The sequence below is a fragment of the Polypterus senegalus genome, chromosome 2 (assembly GCF_016835505.1).
Source record: "Polypterus senegalus isolate Bchr_013 chromosome 2, ASM1683550v1, whole genome shotgun sequence".
In the NCBI taxonomy this organism is placed as follows: domain Eukaryota; kingdom Metazoa; phylum Chordata; class Cladistia; order Polypteriformes; family Polypteridae; genus Polypterus; species Polypterus senegalus.
Window position 1 is genome coordinate 10,396,823 of NC_053155.1, and position 25,708 is coordinate 10,422,530.

The following is a 25,708-nucleotide window of genomic DNA, read 5'->3' on the forward strand; positions in this document are numbered from 1 at the left end:
AGCCGTGTGGCGCATGCATATGGGCGCCGTTCTCATTCCCTACCACCTTAGCTGTCACTTCCTCTACCTCTTCATTTCTTATTCTTGAGGCAGATTGAAGACTTAAGTGCCAGCTTACGTGAAAAATTAAAGAAAATGTATTAAGTAATTGTAACACGAACACTGACTTAATCAGTTTTAACGCGAAAAGATGCTGACGAAAGAAGAGAAGCAGCGGGCTGCTAGGGTGGAGAAAAGAAGAGCTGATCAGGAAGAAAGCGCATCAACCTCTGAGCAAACGAACACTAAACAGAGACAAAGACAGAGGATGAAAACTAGGAATGCTTTTGTCAAGTGTATTCACTGCACGTTATCGTGCAGTGCGTCACTACAGGTATTTTATATTACATTACACAATATAACAATGCACCGGAGCAAAATCTTCCCACACAAAAACATCAGTATATTTAGGTGTGCTGAACTGATTTCTGAAATTGGAATTTCTCTACAAGTCATTTCTGCAAGATAGCCAATTTAGTGGAAAACAAACATGCTTTTGAAAAAATTGTACTTTTTTAAAAATAGAAGTTGTGTGTTTTATTGATTAATTATTTTTCAGTCTCACAATATTATTTCATGTATAATGTATTTTGATCTAAAAAATCACGTCAAAAGTGCGACGTGCCTTCTTTCTCCGATGTAGAATCCTCGTCTTCATCCGAGTTCACCTCTGCTATATCGCGTCTTTATGTGAAAACAGCAGTGTCAGATCGGAGAAAGTGTGAACGAAACTGGGAGAATAAAACTGAACAAAAATAAAAAAAAAACGCTAACCTTTACAAGTACCATGCATTTACACCAGCTGTTACAGACTCAAATCAAATGAATGTTTTTATTCTAAAATAGTAAGAATAAGAGCAGCTCACTTCTCAAAATGGAGTCATTTGGAGTCAAACTCGTGACCCTTTGATTAACAGCCAACAGTTCTTACCACTACACCATCAAAGCAATCGTAGCAAGGACGTGTCAATGTTGCACCGTAACGCGGGTTCTTTTTCTGCAGTTATATTCTTGAATAGAAGCGCACTTGTTCTGTTATATTTGTACCTTTTGTGAAAGTGTTTATCTGATATTTGGACTTCAGGCTTCACACATTATACACTTCATGTCTACATTTTGTCAATTATTACTAAAACATGAAAAACATTTCTGTTTTAACAATGTGTTTACATAGATTGTTGTAGACATGGAACACACATGAAATGCAAGTGTTCCAAATAACAATCTAGTATTTACTCTAGTCTATACAACTCTATGCAACTGACATGCAGGTAAACAGACTTGAGCTAAGAAAACCTTGTGCAGCGTTGCGGGGATGTTTTAGCAGGCTGCTTATCGACACATTTTACAAGACAAAAGACGCTGATGGAGAGGTGCGAAGGGATTTAAGGTGGGATGGATTTCGGAGTTTTTTCATAGGCTTTGGTAATTCTAGTGTTAAAGAATGCCTCCAAAGTGCGTTTAAACTTTTGACTTCAACTGTAACTTTATGACACATATTATTCTGTCATCACTCGGGTCTGTGCAGAGAAGCCATGCACTGTGTGCCAAAAATAAAGTGATGGTGACGTTACGTCTAAAGTGCATTTTTGCAGTAACGATGATATGTTTACGTCAAAACAGACCATTTCTGATATAGTCCATAAAAAATGAAATACTCCGAGGTCTGTGAACATTGTTGGAGAAAATGACTTTTGCCCTGCGCTAAGTCAATGTTTTAAATGATATGCTAAATTTATAATATAAGATTTGTAAAGGGGTTATTAAGTGAGTTTTAAAGAATTCACTCTAAGTGTATGGGGACGTCGGACTTCAACTGTATACAACATGCAAAATATACATACAAATATATACAATAAAGTTTACAGTATATATGCAATAACACATCGATTATTTATTATTATGTGGAGTTTACACATTCTGCCTGTGTATGTCTGCATTTTCCTCACATGTACCCAGAGTCAAGCATGTCAGGTTAACTAGTGAATGAATTTAAATTAACTCAGGGGCCGTGCTTGAGAGGGTTCTAAAATGGACTGACATGTTATTTAGGGTCATTTCCTGCCTTGCACCCAGTGCTGCCAGGATAGGCTTTGGCACGAACCAAAACCAAACTGACCATAAAATAAGAATTTCACTACATTCTGTACATGTGACAATGTGGACACTATATGCCTACATGGGTTGGGTTTGAGAATGTCACATTACATATTATAAAATTTAATTTTTGAAAAAATCAGCTTTGGATCTGGATGTTATGAAGTGCCAGTCACATATGGAATAAGGGTGTATTAAATAATGTAGACGGAAAGTTAGACCCTACTGGAAAGCACCAGCAATGTCACCAGGAGCTGACTTGGTAACGGCAGAGTCGACAGCGCTGTTCTTCAAGGGTTCAAAACTTAAAACACAGCGAACCTAACAATCTTCAGAAAAAACAAGGGTGAAGCGCGCGTTAAACTTATAGAAGACTTTGTCACCTGCTGTGCTGAAATATGTCCAGGGCGACCTTAGGCTCAACATCCAGTGCTTCGAAAGGCAGGTTCTGATGGATGAGTTTATTCACCTCTTTAGTGAAAGACTGCAGGTTCTCCTATTGAGATTAAGAAAGAACAAACATAATAAAGTTTACATTACTGGCTTTACAACAAAACTCTTTAGTTTACATGTCTACCATAAAAATTACTAATTACTCATCTGGCATTGCCATGCTTTATTTAGAAAGAACAGACCCTATAATGTATGGTGGTTTATGAACATATAACACTTTACACCTTATTTTTTAATTATCAAGACAATTCTCTACTCTGTCCATATCGATCTATAAGGATTTAGTGGGCTTCAGTATGTGTGCTAACCTGCTTCATTTGTTACACGATTATCCAATACAATTCAATTTATTGTTATCTAAAATATTCATTTGAATGGAACTGGTAAATAAAGCATAAATAACACACACATGCAACTCTTATATAAAGGTGATAAGGCTTCACTGGCAGACATGTTAGCACTAACTTCCTTTTCAATTAATTGCAATGAGAATAACTTTTCCTATTTCCCAATACTTTATTGCTCCCGGAATGTCAACACCCAGAACTTCAACAACTTGGAATACGAATGAAAAATGTGAGCAAATTTTGCCCCGGAATCTGAACACTGCTTTGGAATCCAAACACCCAGCATGCTGTTCGTGTGTGTTTGTGCGTACGTTTCCCCAGCTCTCAGGCCACCCATACGCTTTGTCGTTCAGTTCGTTGTCAGAAGCTGTAATGAAAGCATCTAATGTGATTTTATAATTTTGTGCCTGTTTGGGTGTTATTTTTTTTATATAATAACAACTTAGTGAATTTGTCATGGGTCCTAAAAAGTGTAGTGAGGAAAATAAGAGTAAGAGGAAAGGTGTTAGAGCTACAATTGAAGCTAAAAAAGATCTTATCACTAAGCATGAAAGTGGTACATCTGTGGCTGATCTTGCTACTGTGTTCGGGATGCCTAAATCGACTGTACAATTTTGAAAAGTAAAGAAGCTATCACAGTAGCTGATTTGGTGAAGGAGGTTACGACACTAACCTCTGGGAGATCGAAAAAGTATGGAAGAGATGGCAAAACTCCACATAGTTTGGATTAATGAAAAACAGCTGGCTGGTGATGTGATTTCCAAGACAATAATTTGTGAGAAAGCCAAGGTCCTCCACGATGATTTAGTGAAAGGCATGCCTGATACTGGTGTTCAAAAAGAAGGAGTTTAAAGCCAGTAGGGGGTGGTCTGAGAACTTTAAGAAAAGGACTGGGATCCATAATGGCGTTATTCACAGAGAGGCAAAGTAAATACAGGTTTTTATGTTTTTTGTTTTATTAATCCATCCATCATCAACCCGCTATATCCTAACTACAAGGTCACGGGGGTCTGCAGAAGCCAATTACCAACCAGCACAGGGCGTAAGCAGGAAACAAACCTCGGGCAGGGCACACACACCCCCAACACACCAAGCACACACTGGGGACAATTTAATATTGCCAATACACCAAACTTGCATGTCTTTGGACAGTGGGAAGAAACCCACACAGACATGGGGAGAACATGCAAACTCCATGCAGGGAGGACCCAGGAAGAGAACCCAGATGGGTCTCCTTACTGTGAGGCAGCATCGCTAACCACTGCGGCACCGTGCAGCCTATTTTATTAATTTGAATTTTTATTCAAATATTATTAGTATTAGTTAATATTTTACCTTAAAATCAAGTGTATTTACTGTTAAAATCATTTTGCAAATTCGAGTTTGTGGGACCCAGGAACAGATTAATCCAGTTTCTGTTATTTTAAAGCGGAAAAATTGTCTTGGAACTCGAATGGGGTTCTGGAACGGATTAAGTTCGGATTCCAAAGTATCACTGTATATTCTTAAATAAAGGTGCCACACAGTTCCATGAAAATAACACACCCTTATAGGTCAATAAAAAATGGGCAAATCTGCAGCTCTTCTTAAACTTGAAATAAGTTCAACATATTTGAATCTTCTTTTCATGTCTTCATTAACCCTAGATTTTTGCCACCTCTACCTGAAATTCAGGTGAGTCAATCACAAGAAGAAATTGCTTGGGTTTAACTGGGAACAGATCTTTGTCAAACTGAAGTCCACGTGTTGAAATCTTCAAGTCATCAAAACACTTGAAAAAATTTCGGCCAATTTTTTCCCAAAAATATATACTTCTCTTTTTTATCGTCATCTTTCTGATGTTTAACACTCATGCTCAGTTGTCAATGCAGCACAGTAATTGTGTTTTCTGTCAGACGATGGTGCCATCTTGCAGCTCTAACTCCTAATGCCTACTTCACCAGCAGTTGTTAAAATCTCCCAACTGCCATTTTAATTAAACATTATAATTTTTAATAAATTCTTAAAAGTTTTAGTGAACCACTATATAAATGTATACACCTGTTCTAGACATCTGAAACTCAGAAAAGTATACACATCCGTTACAGTTAGCACCTGTACTGCACAAAAAGTCAACTTTTTTTTTTTACTTTACCTCATTGGCACACCTTGTAAAAATGAGTAAGAGGGGTTAGGGAAGGAAAAAAAAAAAATCACTCTTTGCTGAAGAACCATTACCTTCCACTGAAAAAGTGAGATACACCTGACCTTTAATTAAAAAAAAAGTTTGTTCAAAGAAAAACAAAACCCTCATCAAGAAATCAATACTTTTAAAATTAACGTTTTTTTGTGTAGTCATGCATACTTTACATTATAGATGAACATACAGGCATCTTAGACTCCTAATGGTGGAGAAAATTGTTAGAATAAATAAAAAGAATTACTAGTATTGTAGCGCTGCCACATAAATATAATATGTTTTTCTGCTGTTGATCGGGTGTTGTGGGAATCGTTCTTACACCCCGAGATTGACAGCGGTGCCCCAGAGGTTCGACTTCCGGTTTCCTTTTTTTTTTTCGGAGAGTGATAAAAGAGAGAGAAGAGAGCCAAGAAGACGGGTGGGGGAATGGAAAAAAGCAGATCAGCTACCGCATGGGCGAAGTCCAGGAGCTTCTACAGTCCTAGCGGTTGTGTGGAAGTACAATAAAACCTTGGATTGGTCTGTGAGTGTTTTAGAAGCCAAGCTAAAATTTTTAATAAATAGTAACTTGATAAACGAGCGAGGTCTTGCAATACGAGTAGTACGTATACGCTTTGTCTGCTAAGCGTCACGTGATCACAACTGAGCCACTGGTGGTTCTCTCTCCCTCTCTCTAGCTGCGGGATTGTGGATAATCATCTCTCATGCGTGGTCTCAGTCAGTGCGCCTCACTCATATAGTCAACATCCATACAAGCATATACTGTTTACTATAGGATGGTGACCATGTGTGTGTGCTGTAACATGTGAGTCCGTGTCTTGCACCCCAAAACATGAGGCCGAGTCTCAGTACTTTAGCAAAACCAGCTTTATTCAGCTTGAAACAGGAACAGCACGGTTATTTATTGTAGCGGGATCTGACGCTCTACTATACACAGACACAGCAAGCCAGCAGGGTCGTGACCAGGTTAGTGGCCAAGTAATCCTGTGCCCTGCGCATTTATAATTTTCCTTGTTCCTTGTATCACCCATCAACGGCAGGCGCTCATAGCATGTCTGCGATGATTTCAGATTCGCTTTTATGGTGAACTGTTACAGCGCGGGGAGCCTGCGGTTGCTTCGGGACGCTCTCCCGCATGTCGTATCGTTGGGTGGAATCCCAAAAGAGTTTACAGTAGAAACCTTACAGTGCGTAAAGCATTTTTTAAAATTTTGTGTCCAAGTGTAAGTGACTCTTCAGGCAAAAGCAACTGTCATTGGAGAGGTTCCTTGTTAAAGTCGCAAAAAAGGTAAAGTGCAGGTTAATTTGTTTTATGTATTTTTACTTTATATTTTGTATTCATCATTTTTATATGAATAGTTTTGGGTTGTGGAATGAATCATCTCAGTTTCCATTATTTCTTATGGAGAAATTCGCTTTGATATACGAGTGCTTTGGATTAGATAGATAGATACTTAATTAATCCCAGCAAGCGAAATTATGCTTGCAATCCAAGGTTTCACTGTAATTCTTTTTGACCAGGGAACTGAACGTTCCACTTTTTCCCACGGACTCAGGTGAGCTATATCGAAAAACTTGCTGTACTGTATCATGGCACAAGACGGACTGTATATCTTTTATGGTGAAGCTTTGATTGCTGCTAGGAGTCCGCAATTGCTATAACTCTTCGTTTCGCCTGCTGGCATCAGGGGTCAATACTGTGGACGTATTTATAAGCTCTGCAAGGAGAACTGGGGGAAGGAATATTGTTATTGTATATATAATTGTAGCGCCACATATAAGGGTTATTCAGGGTTTGGGGGGGTGGGGGTGGGGGTTTCATTGTACAAGTTTTTTTGTGGACTGAACCTTGTACAATAAGGGATATACAGGGGATTTATTGGGGTGTGATATTGGCCTATCCTTTTATCATCTGCCACCACTTGACCTCAGGACAGGTTAGCAGTAGCGATCGTCTCGTGTCAGCTTGGCGGGACAAATTGTTACAGTATCTATTAACACTAACATAACCACAAATAGATATTCGGTCTTCTGCTACATAAGGTGTACATGTGGCTGTACTTTTTGCTGTGGGTTAGCCATTAAAGATCTGTTACCTGTGTAGGTTTCCAAGAGTTCAGCTGACTGTCCAAAACAACGTCATAACAGAAGGCTCCAGACACAACTAAAGAAAGACAAAAAAGGAAATCAATTAAAAAACATTCCTCGCAACATAATATCCTTCATAGCTTCCTCGATTTAAATTTCAAAAGTAATAAGAATAAATAACCAACACCTAAAAGCAGGAGTGTCCACTGGTGATCCTGGATGGCTACTGAGTTCCTACCTGCCGCTTTCTCACTTGGTGAGCAATTTCTGCTGTTAATGGACTTCATTTTTTCCCCTCAAAGGCAGCCAAACAAAAAATAAGATATGAAGTAAGCCAACAGATGACCAACTAGGCCGGGGGGCTGTATAGATGGGGACCATATCAATTCTCAACAGTTTCTTAACTCTTTTGGGGTTGATGTCAACATTGAATGAAATTTAGGGGTAGAGGACGGTAACTGGCTGTAAACTGTGACAAAACTCGTCCTAATGTTTTAGTTCAACTCTCTTTGCTAGAAGGAAAGTTAAGTAGCCTTTGCTGAATTAACCTCGATTCCCTGTGTGTGCATGAGTAGCGACCTCTAAAATGACATCTGGCGAGAGATTAACGCGAATGTGAAAATTAAAATACTCCATGAATGTTTTATGTATTATTGCTGAACCGGACTCTGACTTGTCGGACTTGGAATTTGATGCAAGTGATCTGGAGATGGCGGTCAAAAACGAAAGTGAGGGACCAGCATCGGCTGATTGGTCCCCAGGTGATCGTGGTGCTGAACACGTTCATGTAGCTGATACGCCTACAGCAGTGATCGCCTGGGAAGACCACCACTTATGATGACAAGAGGTACGAACCATACTGCATCACACTGTGACTGCTGCCACCGCCACCCACCTTCTGCACGAAGACAGCCACGCAGCCGGCCCACTGTGTATTCCTGCTGGCCATCGAGGTGCCTCCAAAGATGCCAAACATGTGCCAACAGCAGCCACTGTATATAGCACCAGACGTTTAATGTTGATTTATGTGTGAAGCCATTGCTTTGTGTGCCTTCCAGAAAACTGAAAAAATATTCAGCTCTCAAAGATTAATTAGAATTAATTAGATTAATTAGTTAAATACTGTTATTTCACTTGTTGGTGGCTCTCATTCTGAAACAACAGCTCTGGAAATGTCTGATGATTTCCTTTTTAAGAGGACCATCAAAATGACTGCTGACCTATTCAGACCAACACTACTAAGATCTTTGTCTTTCTTTGTTTTCCAGTGTTGTATGATGTATGCAGGTTAGCTTGTCATGGGGTCGCTCATTTTATACCTCATTATTATTTGGCTACTGAAAAGGAGAAACAGACGCCCGTGACCCTGTGTTAGGATATAACAGGTTGGAAAATGACTGACTGACAGAAATAATGAAGGGGTCTGAGTCTTTAATACCAAGTCAAATACAATTAAGGCAAAATTTACTCAGCAGTAGAAACTGGTTAATAATTAGGGTTAGAATGAAAACCTGAAAGGCATATGGAAAATAAAAAGTTATGTATTAGCACAAGTAAATATCAAAAACTTAATATGAACTTTTATAAGCTTTAGACTTAGGGTGAGCTTTTACACAAATCAGGTATGCGAAGTAAATAATTAAATAAAGGCATACAGTATGCCGCATTTCTTTTTTAATTTATATCAGAGAGAAAACCACTAATATTTAATAACCCCAAATGATAGAGAAGGGGGGTAATGATGAACGGAGAAATCCCCTGCCAACTGAAAGCCGGTTAGGAAATAAGGGAAGCAATAAGTGATAAGGAGTAACGAGGTACGAAAGATATTGGTGGTTTTAATAAGGGCCTGCAAAAAAGCCAGCTGGAGTGAGGAGTCTGAATAAGCAGCGAATGAGTTGCCGCTAGCGAGGTCGAAATTTAAACTGTAACTCTTGGCTTGTTCAGGGCTCAACTCAGCTTGGCTTAATTGAGTTGAGTCTGCGTTATTGACTATTGCAATAAAACTAATTACTCTGTTTGCCTATCCTTTGACTCTTACAGCCTTCTTTCAAGGTGAGAATCTTCTGCACATTTTACGCCCCTACAGTCACGGAGTTGGGACTCCCCTAACCTAAAACATACAAATTCCAAACTTGGGAAACAGCAGCTACTAATATAACAAACTGCTACAAAACTTGCATTGAGTGGAATCGGGCTGTTAAAGTTGCCAAAAATTATCATTCAAACAATCACATTAAAAATAGGCATATATTCAAATATATCTGAACTTAAATGCTTAATGCTACATATATTGTACATTTGTACTGCACGTGCTGCTTTTATAAATACTTTCATTACGTATTATTACTATGTGCGGTGCGTCTGCAAACTATGAAGTGCCGATGACAAAACTGCGATTCTGTGCACACGCAAACACTGCAATGAATTTCCAGTTTTAATTTTTTTCCATAGACTAGGGGGCTTCGCTTGCCAAGCCAGCACTAAACGCCGTTGTAAAGGGGGAGGGGATGAACATACCGCAAGGAGACGAGGCCACTCCTCCGAAACCCCTCTTAAATGGAGATCCAATGGGAAACGATTACTTTTTTTTTTTTGTTTACCTCCTCTTTGCTCGATCAGCTGCTGGTTTGCTGCTGCTGCCGTGCCGGGTGATCTGCATCTCGTGCGGCGCTTCCAATGTTTAAAAGCCTGTACAGCAGCTGCCCTTTTGTCTCACTGCCTTGTCTTTCTCGTCTCCCGGACATCCTCAAACACTATTCGATCTCTTTGCGCCGTTGTGTTATTTCATCGAGTAATATTTTCCACGTGTTTGCGCTAATGCGATCTTTACTCTCATTTTTTAGAGACTTTCGAATTTTCCTACTTCCATTATCTCTCAACTGCTCTGCATGCGTATCACAGGACTTGCTTCCAAAGGTTGTAAGTATGACATGACTTGTCCGTCTTGCAGGACGTGAAAGTGTCTCTGTCTCTCTTCCAAAGGTCACGTCTCGTTGCAGAAAAAAAGTCTCATATCAAATTTTTTTTTTTTTTTATATAACAGAGAGATAAACTTTTGACAAATGACATTATTTTGGCTTTGACAAAAAAAAAAATCAAAAACTGGTTAGTTTTGACAAATAAAATTAAAATATTTTTTGGGGGATAATGTGTCTGCCTCTTTTGAAACATAGATAATTGTGATGACTTTCAAGGGGATTCAATACTTTTACAAGCCATTGTATATTTCGGCCGTGCATGTCCTAATTACCAGCAATATCAGTAAATGGTACACGGCAGGCAGATAAAATGACTCGGCCCTCAATGAATGGACTGAACAGTAAGCGAGTGCTGTGAAGTGAGTAGGCAGACTTCTTTTGAACCCCCTAAACTCTTAGCCAGTGCAGAGTTTTCAGCCCGGGCACATTGTTATAAATATTTTTTTGGAAATTGACCGTGGGACTACAAATGCGGCCATAAACAATACACTCAACATTCATAGATGCCCAGGTGAAGATCATCTTCTGTCTTTCTTAAAGGGTTCCTTCCATGGACATAAGACAAGGCATTGTTATTGCTGGCTAGAGTTTTGGTGATCTCAGACAGTTTGAGGTCAAGTAAGTGAGTCTAGAAATGGCCAGCTCCAAGTGTTTTGGGTGGAATTCAAATCTGCAGTTTTTCACATATTTAATACCAGTAATGGCTTACTGCACGTCATCGTGCAGTGAATCCACTTGACTTGAGCATTCCTAGTTTTCATCCTCTTTCTCTGTACGTTTACCATTCGTTTGCTCAGAGGTTGATGCACTTGCTCCTTCCTGAGCAGCTCTTCTTTTCTCCATCCTTGTGGCCCGCTGCTTCTCTTCTTTCGTCGGCATCTTTTCGCGTTAAAACTGAACAAGTTAGTTTTTGTGTTGCAATTACTTAGTGCCTCAAGAATGATTAGCAAAGGTGGTAGGGAATGAGAACGGCGACCATACGCATGCGCCGCACGACCGCCCTGCTGCACGCTGCAGAGAGTTGATTCTACAGTAAAATAAAATAAAAATAAAAAGAGTAATAAAAATCATCACCTTGAAAGCGGACAGTAGACGTCACGTAGTATATGTGTACCAAATTTCAAGTCAATAGGTGAAACGGTTTGCGAGCTACAGCCGATTTAAAATCCTGGACAGACAAACGAACAGCCACGGTAGCGTATTATATAAGAAGATATGAATCTACAGTGTCAAATTTTTTTTTTCAGTAAAAAAAAAATTACAAAGAGTCTACTCAAATTAAAAAATTCTCACCAGAGAATCAAAATAAGATGATTTAGGGGCATGCAAGGCACCTAAAAAGGGTTATCTGAGTAATGTAATAATTATACTTAACACATGCTGCCTCAGAAAGGAAAACAGTGTCACTAACCGCCTTGGCATTAACCCCGAGCATAAGTCAGGCTGGGAATTCTACACAATTACAGTTAACAACACGTCACCAAGTCTTACTTAGGATGATATGCATTACATTTTTAGGCCTGAATAATGCTCAGGACAGTACTCTGCTGCAAAACAGTGGATGAAATAACACCATGCTACAAAAGATCATGAATATTTCTATGCATTTTGTCTTTCTAATCTTCTTCTTTCAGCTGCTCCTGTTAGGGTTCCATATCTTCCTGTCCTCTGCCTCTTGTTTTGTTACACCCATCACCTTCATGTCCTCTCTCAACACATTCATAAATCTTCTCTTAGGTCTTCCTCTTCCTTTGTTAGCTCTATCCTTAGCACCCTCCTCCCAATTTACCCAGCATTTCTCCTCTGCACATGTCCAAACCAACACAATCTCACCTCTCTGACTTTGTTTCCCAACTGTCCAACCTGAGCTGACCCTCTAATGTCCTCATTTCTAATCCTGTCCTTCCTCGTCACACCCAATGCAAATCTTAGCATATTTAACTCTGACACCTCCAGCTCTGTCTCCTGTGCCACCGTCTCCAGCCCATATAACACAGCTGGTCTCACTAGCATCCTGCAGACCTTCCCTTTCACTCTTGATGACAGTCATCTGTCACAAATCACTCCTGACACTCTTCTTCACCCTGCCTGCACTCTCTTTTTCACCTCTCTTCCACAATCCCCATTACTCTGTACTGTTGATCCCAAGTATTTAAACTCATCTAACTAATCAGCAGCAAAAACGGGTCACTATTTAAGAAAAGGGTTCGAATGAAAACCTGCAGCCACTTCGGAACTCCATGAACGGTGCTGGGGATCCCTGCCCTACAGAATTCAGTGTTAATACATCTTAAAAATGGAAAAGTCACACAGCACATACTAAGTGCACTGAGGTAGCAAAGAATAAGCCAAACTAAGCATTGAGTTCACTGATCACCCAATTTGAGTTTGGACGTAATGAAGACCTGAAGCTACCATAGACACCCTCACTTGACTATTCATGGTGTACACCAGTGGTGGGCAAAGTCAGTCCTGGAGATTCGCAGTGGCTACTGGTTTTTGCTCCAACCCAGTTGCTTACTTAGGAAGCAATGCTTGCCAATAATTTAATTTCATGGCTTGTTGTCAGCTAATTCTCATATTCTAGAATTTTTTTTCCCTTTTTAAGGATATCATCCAAATGATTTGAAGGCTAAAATGGAGGAGTAATTCTCAGTCCTTCACTTTGTTCTCTTCACTATCCTTCCAAGTATTTCATTAAACCCAATAGTGCATGATAAATACACACAGGTGTCAATGGTAACACGCTAAATGGAGAAATGCTGGTCTCTTTTCTCATTTGCATGTTATTGCTAATTAGGAGTAATTAAAAACCAAGAATACTGCTGTTAAAGAATAAAATAAGCAATAAGGGTTCAAAATCTTAACGAGTGAGACCACTAAAGTGACACAGAAGTGTTACTTGAGCAATAAGTGCTTCTTATTAAGCAATTTGTCCTGCAGCCACTGCGGCCCTCCAAGACCGAATTTGCCCACCCCTGGTATACACAGTAATGCAGAGAATACTGGAGTGAAAAAAAAACGGGAGACAACTGACTGTATGGAGTAACAGAGTGCTCATTCATACAACAAAGGAAGTGAAATTGAAGAAAACAGCAGTAAATACAAAAAAAAAATGAAATGAGTTGAAAATGGTGCAAGATACTTTGATGGAGCGAGTTTATCCAAAGTTATACGCTGATCTTACCTGGTACCTCGGGACTCTGAAGCAACTCAACAGAGAACTCCTCCTTGAAGGCAGTCTCCACAACATAACCCAGCATCATTGCACATGAGCGCCAATATGCCTGAGGGGATGAAGACAAATAAAAATAAAACATAAAGGTGTTTAGTATGTGGAAAACTAGGCGTTGTATCATACTAAAAGGCCGACCACTGAAATTAAACCTGAAAAGTCACAACTAAATTTGAGTGCTTTGCTGAATCCAAAAATACTCTTATGCAAAGTAACTTAAATATCTTACACAGAACGGCAATAGTTGGACTACACCCACAGTCCGTTAGTGAAGAGTCTGACTCTGGGTAACACTGAATTAATGGCACTCCTATGAAACTCTTTAGGAGAAATGGACACCCGTGGCAGATATGCACTGACACAACCGTCTTTAAATGGCAAAATGGGGGAAATTAGTGAGGCTACTACATTAGCCAATTGCGATTGTTTGCTTTGTTGAATGATGCTATTTATATGCCCTAGATCCTTCACCAAGCTAAAATATTTCCACATAGAGATTTAGTTTAACAACTGGTTTGTGCTCATTTGGTAAATTAAACACTAGGCAACAAACCGTATAAACAAGCGGAAAGAACTATTAACAGAAATAAAATGACAGCTGGCGCTTATGTAGTTCCAAGTTGGTAAATGCCACACAACTGTGTAGTTCAGAACAGAGTTCATCAAACACACAAACAAGTCAAGCACTGTGAAGACAATTAGTCTGCTACAGTCTCCCCACCTCAGCCACAGGATCATGTCTCCTGCATATTCTGATCTTACAGGTCACCTAGCTGCGAGATATTCTTGGGGTGTCTTGTGTGCACAGCAATTTAAGATCAATCCACAGATGTTTAATGATGTTCAAATCTGGGAACTGCGAAGGTCAATTCAAAATTTTTCAGTTGCAGCTCCAAAACTCTGGAACGATTTGCCATTGCACGTTTGGCAGGCTCCTTCACTTGCCGTCTTTAAATCTTATTTAAAAATACATTTTTACTCTCTGGCCTTTAAACCAGTATGATATCACTGGTCCACAAGCATTTTGCTACTGGGATTCTTTCCTCTGTACTCTAACAAATTTCACTTGCTGACTCCAAATTTGAAAACCGTTTTCATCCAACACAAACCAATTTTTTAGTAATGATGTTCCAGGTCTTGGACAACTAGGGTGACTGGACAGTAAAGGCAATGCGTTTCAGCATTTAAAAAATAAGTTTGGTCTCGAGAAAAGTGAAGCCAAAATTAAGGAAGGTGGTTTTGTTGGCTCTGAAATACGTGAACTGATGCTTGACAATGAGTTCAAAAGGAAACTGAAGCAAACTGAATCAGCACCCTCATTTGTGCGGGTTGTCCAGAATTATCTTGACAGTCACAGAGCAGAGAATTATGCTGAGCTTGTGGAGAACCTGCTGAAAGCGTATCAGCTTACCAGAGCCAGAATGTTGCTGAAGATGTCATTTTTTACATTCTCATCTCGACTTTTTTCCACCAAATCTAATCGATGTCAGAGATGAGCATGGGGAAAGATTTCATCAAGATATACAGTTGTGCTTGAAAGTTTGTGAACCCTTTAGAATTTTCTGCATAACAATGACCTAAAACATCATCAGATTTTCACTCAAGTCCTAAAAGCAGATAAAGAGAAACCAGTTAAACAAATGAGACAAAAATATTATACTTGGTCATTTATTTATTAAGGAAAATGATCGAATATTACATATTTGTGAGTGGCAAAAGTATGTGAACCTCTAGGATGATCAGTTAGTTTGGAGGTGAGGTGTCAGGTGTTTTCAGTCACATACTCCATACTCCATTAAAGAACAGGGATCTATCAAAGTCTGCTCTTCACATCACGTTTGTGGAAGTGTATCATGGCACGAACAAAGGAGATTTCTGAGGACCTCAAAAAAAGAGTTGTTGATTCTCATCAGGCTGGAAAAGGTTACAAAACCATCTCTAAAGAGTTTGGACTCCACCAATCCACAGTCAGACAGATTGTGTACAAATGGAGGAAATTCAAGACCATTGTTACCCTCCCAGGAGTGGTGACCAACAAAGATCACTCCAAGAGCAAGGCGTGTAATAGTCGGCAAGGTCACAAAGGACCCCAGGGTAACTTCTAAGCAACTGAAGGCCTCTCTCACATTGGCTGATGTTCATGTTCATCAGTCCACCATCAGGAGAACACTGAACAACAATGGTGTGCATGGCAGGGTTGCAAGGAGAAAGCCACTGCTCTCCAAAAAAAAACATTGCTGCTCGTCTGCAGTTTGCTAAAAAATCATGTGGACAAATCAGAAGGCTATTGGAAGAATGTTTTGTGGACGGATGAGACCAAAATAGAACTTTTTGGTTTAAATGAAAGGCGCTATGTTTGGAGAAAGGAAAACCCTGCATTCCAGCATAAGAACCTTATCCCATCTGTGAAACATGGTGGTGGTAGTATCATGGTTTGGGCCTGTTTTGCTGCATCTGGGCCAGGACGGCTTGCCTTCATTGATGGAACAATGAATTCTGAATTAGATCAGAGAATTATAAAGGAAAATGTCAGGACATCTGTCCGTGAACTGAATCTCAAGAGAAGATGGGTCATGCAGCAAGACAACGACCCTAAGCACACAAGTCGTTCTACCAAAGAATGGTTAAAGAAGAGTAAAGTTAATGTTTAGGAGCGGCCAAGTGAAAGTCCTGACCTTAATCCAATCAAAATGTTGTGGAAGCGAGCAGTTCATGTGAGGAAACCCACCAACATCCCAGAGTTGAAGCTGTTCTGTACGGAGGAATGGCGGCGTGCAGGAATGAGCAAAAGTTACCGGAAATGTTTAGTTGCAGTTATTAGGGGGTCACAACAGATACTGAAAGCAAAGGTTCACATACTTTTGCCACTCACAAATATGTAATATTCGATAATTTTCTTGAATAAATAAACGACCAAGTATAATATTTTTGTCTCATTTGTTTAACTGGTTTCTCTTTATCTACTTTTAGGACTTGAGTGAAAAATCTGATGGTGTTTTAGGTCATATTTATGCAGAAATATAGAAAATTCTAAAGGGTTCCCAAACTTTCAAGCACCACTGTAAAGGTGATGGAAAACTGATATTGGAAAATATTCAATCCGAGCATGATAGGTGGCTAGTGTTGGTTCTTGCAAAGAGAGTCAGATGTGCCATACAAGTGCAAAAGCGAGTGCCTCCAACATTTGTGGGCACATTGACCTCACTTTTATATTGAGGTAAACTGACATAAGTATGCTTTAACGTGTCTCTGGTATCATCTTCTGGTTTGTTTTCAGAATAAACACATCAAAACAATTTTGGTGGGACAGAGTCCAAACTCCAGATATCGTGTTGATATATTATATTGATATTCAAAAGCGTCAATGATGTGTACTTCAAAAACCTGATGTGCTAGCTTAATTCCAATTTCATATATGAAATCAGTGTAAAAAACACAATAAAGAGCTGCTCTGAAGTTCCCAAAAGCAAACAAAAAAATTTTTTTTTGTAGACCAGTGATATGTTGATATCTGTGTACTTTTTATTATGAATCTCTTTAGCTCTTATGTGTTTCTGTGCCTTTTACTCTTTGGTTATTGTGTGTCTGATATGTTGGGTTTTATTGTACAGCACTTTGGTCAGCCTTGATGTTGTTTTTAAACTGCTTTATAAATAAATAAAACCTTAACCTTGCATTTCACTGGGAGCTTCATAGTAGACTTTGAAGGTTTTGGATTGTCATCCTGTTGTAGGAGCAATCTTTACTTAAATCTCCATAAGGATTTGTTGATATTAAGTGGAACCCATTCTTCCCTGTACTCAAACAATGTTTCCTGTGCCGCTGCTACACAACCCTGAGGCATAATGGATTACCCCGGTCTTTAACGGTTGTCAATGTGTTCTTTACTTCAAAGTTGCTCCTTTTGTTTCCTCCAAACAAGAGGAGTCTGGCTTTAATTTCATGATATTTTTGGTAATGAGGTCGCAAGTGAGATTTCCATCTGATAGCGCTTCCATGTAAGTAGCATTACACAGCAGAGCAGTTCACAGCCACTACTTTCTAAGAAGGTCCCCTGCCATCTTACAGGGGTTTTGCTTTGCCTTCTAGCACAGTATAAGAGCTGTTCAATTAGATTATTTCTTCTCTCACAGGTTGTCTGAACTTCCATACATAACTGCACATTATTAATGACATTTCAGACTGTGGAAACTGCTAGCTTGAAACATTTTGATATTTTGTTTTTTGCCTTCCCCTGCATTGTTGGTGTACATTACTTTTAATTCCAGATCCTCCGTCAATTGCTTAGAAGAGTCCAAGGTTGTTGAGTGTTGCACAAGGTGGGAAGAGTCAAAAAATGTATTAGCCTTAGAATTTGGCATCAGCTTATAATTTCTAATTATAATTCTTAACCAGTCTAACACCAAATGAGCCAAGTCAAATCAGACTAACAGCTAATAAGTTCTGTGACCTTACAACTGAAATGTAACCCAGACATTTGCAAATGCCTCATTTACTCTTATTTAACTTTTTTACAGTTTTTTCAGTTCGTCACATAAATCGTAACTGCACATAAACTAAAACCATGGCATTCTTATGAAAATGTCACTTTGCTGTCAAAGTTGTACGTACTCTTTTTTTAAATATCAAAATATATACTCTGGACAGGGGTGTACTAACTTTTGTATGGAACTATAGATTTTCACATGAAAATGTGTGCATAAATGTGTTTCTGAATTTTACAGATACCAATTGGTGGTTGTATACCACCATATGTGCAGGCGGCATGGTGGCGCAGTGGGTAGCGCTGCTGCCTCACAGTTAGGAGACCCGGGTTCGCTTCCCAGGTCCTCCCTGGGTGAAGTCTGCATGTTCTCTCCGTGTCTGCGTGGGTTTAGGTTAGGTGCATTGGTGATTCTAAATTGTCCCTAGTGTGTGCTTGGTGTGTGTGTGCCCTGCGGTGGGCTGGCGCCCTGCCTGGGGTTTATTTCCTGCCTTGCGCCCTGTGTTGGCTGGGATTGGCTCCAGCAGACCCCTGTCACCCTCTGGTTAGGATATAGCAGGTTGGATAATGGAAGGATGGATACCTGTGCATATCTCTGGGCCTGTCAAGTGAGAAAAGTATGAGATGGGTAAATTAAACTGAATTAAACTACCTTGTAAATTGAGATGGAGTATAACATCGGCTACATATTATGTTACTGTAATATTATCTCTGCTTCAAGATGTCAAACCCATTTGTCCAGTTTTATACACTCAGTCATGAGCTGCATCCAGTCAGCCAACAGCAGGTTGCTACAAATGTAACATGGCACAGCGATTCATCTCAGAGTGATTACCAATGTTGAAGGATACGCAGAAGTGTGAACGCTCTCTTCGTGGTCAAAAGGGGCTCCCAATATATTGAAAAGATGCTGGGTTTATAAGCAATATTTAACTCATCCAGTGATAGGGTATGTGGTCAAGATACAGGACTTATACCCAGCAATTCTAATCTCTAAAGGGGTCATTTCCAACCCTTTGCTAAAATGGGGGAAAAAAAAAGGGGAACAGTTAATTACAACATGGAGCAGGCACCTTGTTCACTTCTTCTGGATCCTGGTCCTTAAAAGTGAGGAATTTAATTTCACAGGACTGAGTGAGCGGGCGATTCATGTCCCACACTTCTCCATTCACCAAGGCCAGAACAGAGTTGTCTGTGTACCATTCACTAAGATCTGCAAGTAGAAGGAAACACAAGATAAGACTTACTAGAGATAACAAAAAGATTGGTTCATTATCTTTTCACATTAAATAAACATGCAACTGGTAAACAAGACATCACATTACAAAACGTATAGTTTTAGAAACATTTAATGAGTAACTAAGGGGACAACTGCCCTTTTAAACAGACACGAGAGGTGCTGGATATTATTGCTTAAAACCAGAATCCCTGAAGCTTACGATTTTTTCCGTTGTCCTTGACCTCCTTAAATTTTCCTAACATATGCCAAGAAGCTCTTAGCTCCGTATTACTGCGCTGTTAGCCAGCTTTTGTTTTGTAAATGTGTGGATTAGCAGAACGCAGCATACTGCAACCCCCACCCTCAATTCAGTCAGATGAAGGCTTTGCCCTGCTGAAATCCTCACAGCTGAAGTCTTTGTCAAAGTGTTTATCTTGCAATGCGTTTGTAAGGAATTATACAGGTAATGTAATACCATGATTTGAAACACATACAATTCATGTGTATTCCATGTCTACAACGATCTGTGTAAATAAAGAATGGCAAGAAATGCAGATCACACAGCTAAAATCCAAAATGCTTTCCTATGTTTTAGTAATAACAACATAATTTTGACATGGTGTAGGATGGTGAAACCCAAATATCCAAGAAACACTTTTGCAAAAGTTGTAACAAAACAAGTATGCTTTTATTCAAGAATAAGACCGAAGAAAAAGAAATTCCTCAAATGACATGTTGCTGAAGCCCAACTATCAGTCGAGGCAAAATAAAAGGTGTTAGCATACGTGTGTTTTTGCGCGTTTCACTTACAACCAGTTGCCACAGTGGTAACACTTCTCCGGCAGGCATCTGCACCAGTGGTGTAGTGGATAAGCCACCACTTAACAATTGCGAGGTAACAGGTTTGAATCCCACATCTGCTCTGCAGTTAGCGCTCTGAGTACTGAGCTGCTTATTATTATTATTATCATATAACTAAAACATACATTTGATTTAAATGTGCAACATCCCGTGTAAATCTATGGAACTTCTAAAGGATATTACTTTTCCTCGCACACGAGCATTCGTATCAACAAGTCATTTGAACATGTTGATGTGAACCTCTGTGTTCGAGGAAAAGTAACATCCACCATAGACACAGCGGTGTCTTGTTTGCTCAACAAGACACCAACAAGAAATGATTAACCAGGTTTGTGCGTTTCTTTTTATCCCTTCAGTACCACAAATTTACACCAGCTGTTACAGACTCAAATCAAAAATATGTTTTCATTACATAATAGTAACAATAATAGCAGCTCACTACTCAAAATGGTAAATGCGAGGATAACCCGTGATCGACCCCACAACCCCTTGATTATAAGGCATACAGAAAAATAAAGTCTTCACACATTATACACTCCATGTCAACAATTTGTCAATTATTACTATGACATGAAAAAAGGTTTCTGTTTTAGCTATGTACTCAACATTTTTTGCCTCGCATTTCCTGTCATTCTACATGTACACATACCGTTGTAGACACGGAACACACATGAAATGCACATTATGTATTCCAAATAATGATATATTACTTACCCTCTACAATTCCAGACCCCTCACCCCCAAATAAAGACTTGAGCTGTGTTAATTTTGCGCCTGACACGATTTCAGCTGTGCCCGCGGGGGTTGGCTTGTGCTGATCAACACATTTGCAAAACAAACGACACTGATAAGGAGATGCAAAGGAATTAAGGGTGACCTGGCATTACAACTTTTTTCGTAGGCTTCAGGAGTTCTAGTGTTAAATATCTTAAGAAGAAATGTTGAAATAGTGTGATATTTTTACTCTGTTCCATTCAGTGTTTCAATTTGTGTAAAGATCTTAACTATTTCTTGTGAAAAATATACAAACAAAAAACAAGCCTATCAGGACGGGCACAAATATCTTCTCATGACACTGTAGGTTTTAAATAACCTGAAGAAAACATTAATAAATTCTTAACTCTATTAAGGTCTTTTTAATCTAGGATTATGTCTAAAGAGATAACTAAAGATACATTTGTCTATTTTGAACTCCAATATCCAGCTTTATTCCATTCACCATATGTAATTAAATGACATTAGATGCTCCAAACCTCAAAGGATATGAGCCGACACGCATACTCACGCTTGGCACAGCTGTAGGGCGTGGACAGGCCTTTGTTCATGATGAACATAGTTCCCGGGTCAGCATCTCCTACCAGCTGTACCTCGATTTTCTCAATTCGTGGGATGAGGGACTGCTGACGTGCTTTCTCTCTGCTAAACATCTCATTGCGTAGCTTCTGGATTTCAGGAGTGGATGGATGATGTGTGACTGGCCGAGATGCAGCAGTGCTGGACATCAGACCTGAAAAACATGCAAGAGTGAAAGTCAAACACCCACTGGCGTTAAAGAAATTCACCAAATTTAACTATAATATGGTGTGAACAGTCTTTACTTCAAACAGTTCCTCTAACACTTTTTTTTGTAACAGACAGGACAAAGCAACTGTTGCTTGGGATTTATCAGTGATGTAACACTACTAGCAATGATATTAAAAGAGAGTTTTTAGATTTTTATTTCCCCTTCCTCAGCCGCTATTTTCCTTTCAGACTGACCTAAACATAGGCTAGGAAATAGAAGGAACTTCCACCAACGCCATTAACCGCTATCAACTTTGCCATGACACAGCCCTATCCCTCAGGGCATCACATATGGTACTGTTTAGATATTATACTGAATTGAATAAGGTAATAATTATTTATATATATATATATATATATATATATATATATATATATATATATATATATATATATATAAAATATATATATATATATATATAAAATATATATATATATATATAAAATATATATATATATATAAAAATATATATATATATATATATATATATAAAATATATACACACATATACAAACACACACATATAATCTCAGCAAAAAAAAAAGAAACTACCCTTTTTCAGGACTGTGTAATTCAACAATAATGTTTTAAAAATCCAAATAACTTTACAGATCTTCATTGTAAAGGGTTTAAACACTGTTTTCCATGCATGTTCAATTAACCATATTCAATTAATTAACATGCACCTGTGGAATGGTCGTTAAGACCTTAATAGCTTATAGAAAGTAGGCATTTAAGGTCACAGTTCTAAAAACGCAGGACACTAAAGAGACTTGTCTACCGACTGTGAAAGATGCCCAGGGTCCCTGCTCATCTGCGTGAACGTCGTTAGGCATGCTGCAGGGAGGCATGAGGACTGCTGATGTGGCTAGGGCAATAAATTGCCATGTCCGCACTGTGAGACGCCTAAGACAGCGCTACAGGGAGACAGGAAGGACAGCTGATCATCCTCGCAGTGGAAGAGCCCGGATCTCAATCCCATTGAGCACGTCTGGGACCTGTTGGATCGCAGGGTGAGGGCTAAGGCCATTCCCCCCAGAAATGTCCAGGAACTTGCAGGTGCCTTGGTGGAAGAGTGGGGTAACATCTCACAGCAAGAACTGACAAATCTGGTCCAGTCCATGAGGAGGAGATGCACTGCAGTACTTCAAGCAGCTGGTGGCCACACCAGATACTGACTAGTACTTTTGATTTTGAGCCTCCCTTCATTCAGGGACACATTGTGAAACATTTTTAGTTTATGTCTTATGGTGTTGACTCTTTTACTGTTCATACAAATATTTACACATTAAGTTTACTGAAAGTAAAAGGATGTTTCTTTTTTTTGCTGAGTGTGTATATATATATATATATATATATATATATATATATATATATATATATATATATATATATATATATATATATATATATATATATCCTTGAAATTTGGAATGTAAGTTACCCTTGGCCCAAAGGTGCTAGCTAAGAAACGGTTATAAAAATTTTGTGGTCCAAGCACAAAATTTCTTATAGTTTTTTAGACCCATGTCTGTCCGCTTTTCAAGAAAGAACTACTTAACGGATTTAGACCTGGTTTGGTTCTATAATTCGCTTGAACATTCTGTTGATTTTTCAACACTAAGAATCATAATTCGCTTGCAGTACCGATTTATTAGCGCAAATCCGAGAGAGACTTGTCAGGCAGCTTTTCAGGGGGTGCCCTCCTCACTCACGTGTCTGCCTTGGGGCATAACCTTAACTCCGCTTAGTTAGCGAACGAGAGAACTACTTAACGGATTTAGATCTTTTTTTTTTTCTATAATTTGCTTGAACATTCCGGTTGATTTTGCAACTTCTCTCATCGTGCTAAGAATCATAGTTCGCTTGCAGAAGCAATATATTCGCAGTATTCCGAGACAAGAGGCTGCAGGCTGAGGGGGATCAGTGACGACAGAAGTAGAGGGCTGGACGGGGCTCTCCTCACTGTCCTGTTGCACTAATACACGGGTGAACCACGGGGGATGGCTAGTCTTCTTATATATACATATATATATATATATATATATATATATAAAGCCAAATACCACTGCCTCACTCATCATGAAAACTTCCAAACCATGAGGACTTGGGACTTGAAATTTGGAATGTAGGTTACCCTTGGCCCAAAGGTGCTCACGAAGAAACGGTTTTAAAAATTTCGTGGTCCAAGCACAAAATTTCTTATAGTTTTTCTACACTCATTTGTATGTCTGTTTGCTTTTCACGAGAGAACTACTTAACGGATTTAGATCAGGTTTTTTACTATAATTTGCTTGAACATTCCGGTTCATTTTGCGTCTTTCTCATCGCACTAAGTATCATAGTTCACTTGCGGTACCGATTTATTAGCATGAATCCGAGAGAGACAGAGACTCATCGGGCTGTGGGGCCTTCATTACTCACACGTCTACCTCGGGACGTAACCTTAACTCGCTTAGTTAGCGAACGAGAGAACCACTGCATGGATTTAGATCATAAATATAAAACGGCACCTTGAAAAAAAATAATCAAGTCGTGATCTGCCAGCTCGAAGCCAAACCCGATAACCTTGCCTCATTTTTCACAGCATGCAGCCATTTGAAGGGAATAGTTATATGGACTCCTGAAGCTATCAAGGGCTTCAAACAGCTTATGGGAAGCGAGAGGTAAAAGCCAAAATGAGTCTGTGCCAGCTAAGGAGCCACAGTGTTAGTCCAAATTGAACTTTGACCTCCTCAGCGTTATGTTTCCGACAAGGAAAAATGACATGCAACAGAAAAATGTAAACACCAAAACATCAACATAAATACAGTAGGAAAGGTCTGTCTAGTGTCCGCTCCCAGACTGATGCCGACTTAGTACACGTCCTTCATGTCATATCATTTGAGACAGTCACCAACGTTGCAAAGGGGACACTAAAAAGCGTGTTTCTCTGAGCACATTTCTTTGACTTTTTTCTGTTGCTTGCATCCGTGTTATTACAGGCTGCCACAGCACAAGGCTTAGTGACTTAAATTATTTCCTCTAACAAGCATATTGACAGTTGCCTCATTGTGAACTGTGCTTAGAGGGCTAACATCCTTGTTCTTGCAATCGATCAAAGTTTTTTGCCTTCTTATCACACAGCAACAGTTGCACCATTGTGAAGCTTCATGCAACCAAATCCACCGGGCTCACCATGACAATACAGCGCAATATCATACTTCACTTTTACTTTCCATATTAACATCTGATGACCAGTTCACATTGTCATCACTCTCGTCCAATTCATTTAATAGTTCCGTTTCAGATCATTCTAAAGCTGCCTTTACAGTTTTTCTTTTCCCATTGTGCTTTTCGTTTAACGCTCCAATCCAACTCATGAATACAGAGGAGTGATCTTAGAATTACCATACAGAGGCAGAAAGCATAGAAATATTAATATTTTTCTGTTTTTGCAGTGTATTATTTCGTCCACTAGATGGCAGCTGATTTCTGTTCCAAGAGTTATTCAGGGTCTACACCAGTGGTCTCAGACTCCAGTCCTGGAGGGCCACAGTTGGCTGCAGGTTTTCAATCTAATTCTTTTACTTTTATGTTAATGGACTATTTTTTAAATATTTGTTTCCCTGACTTTCTTCATCGTTCCTCTAAATTGTTTCATTTCTTTCTTTAAACTGAAATGAAACGTGAAGTGAGTGAGCCAACAGAAGACCAACTAAGTCAGGGTCTCAGATTCCAACCCGTTGCTTAATCAGAAGCCGATTCTTGTTAATTAAACCCATTCTTTAATCCCATGGCTTGTTGCTGCTCTCATTGTAAAACAGCAGACATTTCCAAAATTATTGATATTCTCTTTTCTAAGAGTACTGTTAAAATGTTTTGTAGGTCGAGACCTTCAACTTTCATTATTTTCAGATATTGTGTGATGGACACAGTTTTCTGGTCGTGTTTTGGCTCATTTTGTACCTCATTATTGTTTGACAGCTAATTAAGGAAAAAAAGAAACAATTGAGGGGTCCGAGTCTTCAAGAACAAGTCAATTAAAATGAATTCAAAAGAAGTTACAGTAGACCCTTGACTTACGAAATCAATTCGTTAACGAGGACTGGTGGCAACTCAAGACCATTTTTCCCATAAGAAATAATGGAAATACCCATAATGCACTCCGAACCTCCCACAG

The 25,708-nt window shown here is 39.2% G+C and overlaps 1 protein-coding gene across 3 annotated transcripts in view; it reads right to left on the reverse strand.

Moving 5' to 3' along the window:
• mrpl39 (mitochondrial ribosomal protein L39) overlaps positions 1-25,708 on the reverse strand; it is a 92,144-nt gene that overhangs the window by 49,264 nt on the left and 17,172 nt on the right. For all 3 annotated transcript variants that reach the window (XM_039743394.1, XM_039743398.1, XM_039743403.1), the window contains exons 2-6: positions 21,268-21,489; positions 18,976-19,115; positions 13,372-13,471; positions 7,212-7,279; positions 2,520-2,632 (exon numbers count right to left, since the gene is read on the reverse strand). In XM_039743394.1, the coding sequence (XP_039599328.1) occupies positions 2,520-2,632; positions 7,212-7,279; positions 13,372-13,471; positions 18,976-19,115; positions 21,268-21,489 (643 nt within the window). The remainder of the gene's footprint in view (positions 1-2,519; positions 2,633-7,211; positions 7,280-13,371; positions 13,472-18,975; positions 19,116-21,267; positions 21,490-25,708) is intronic.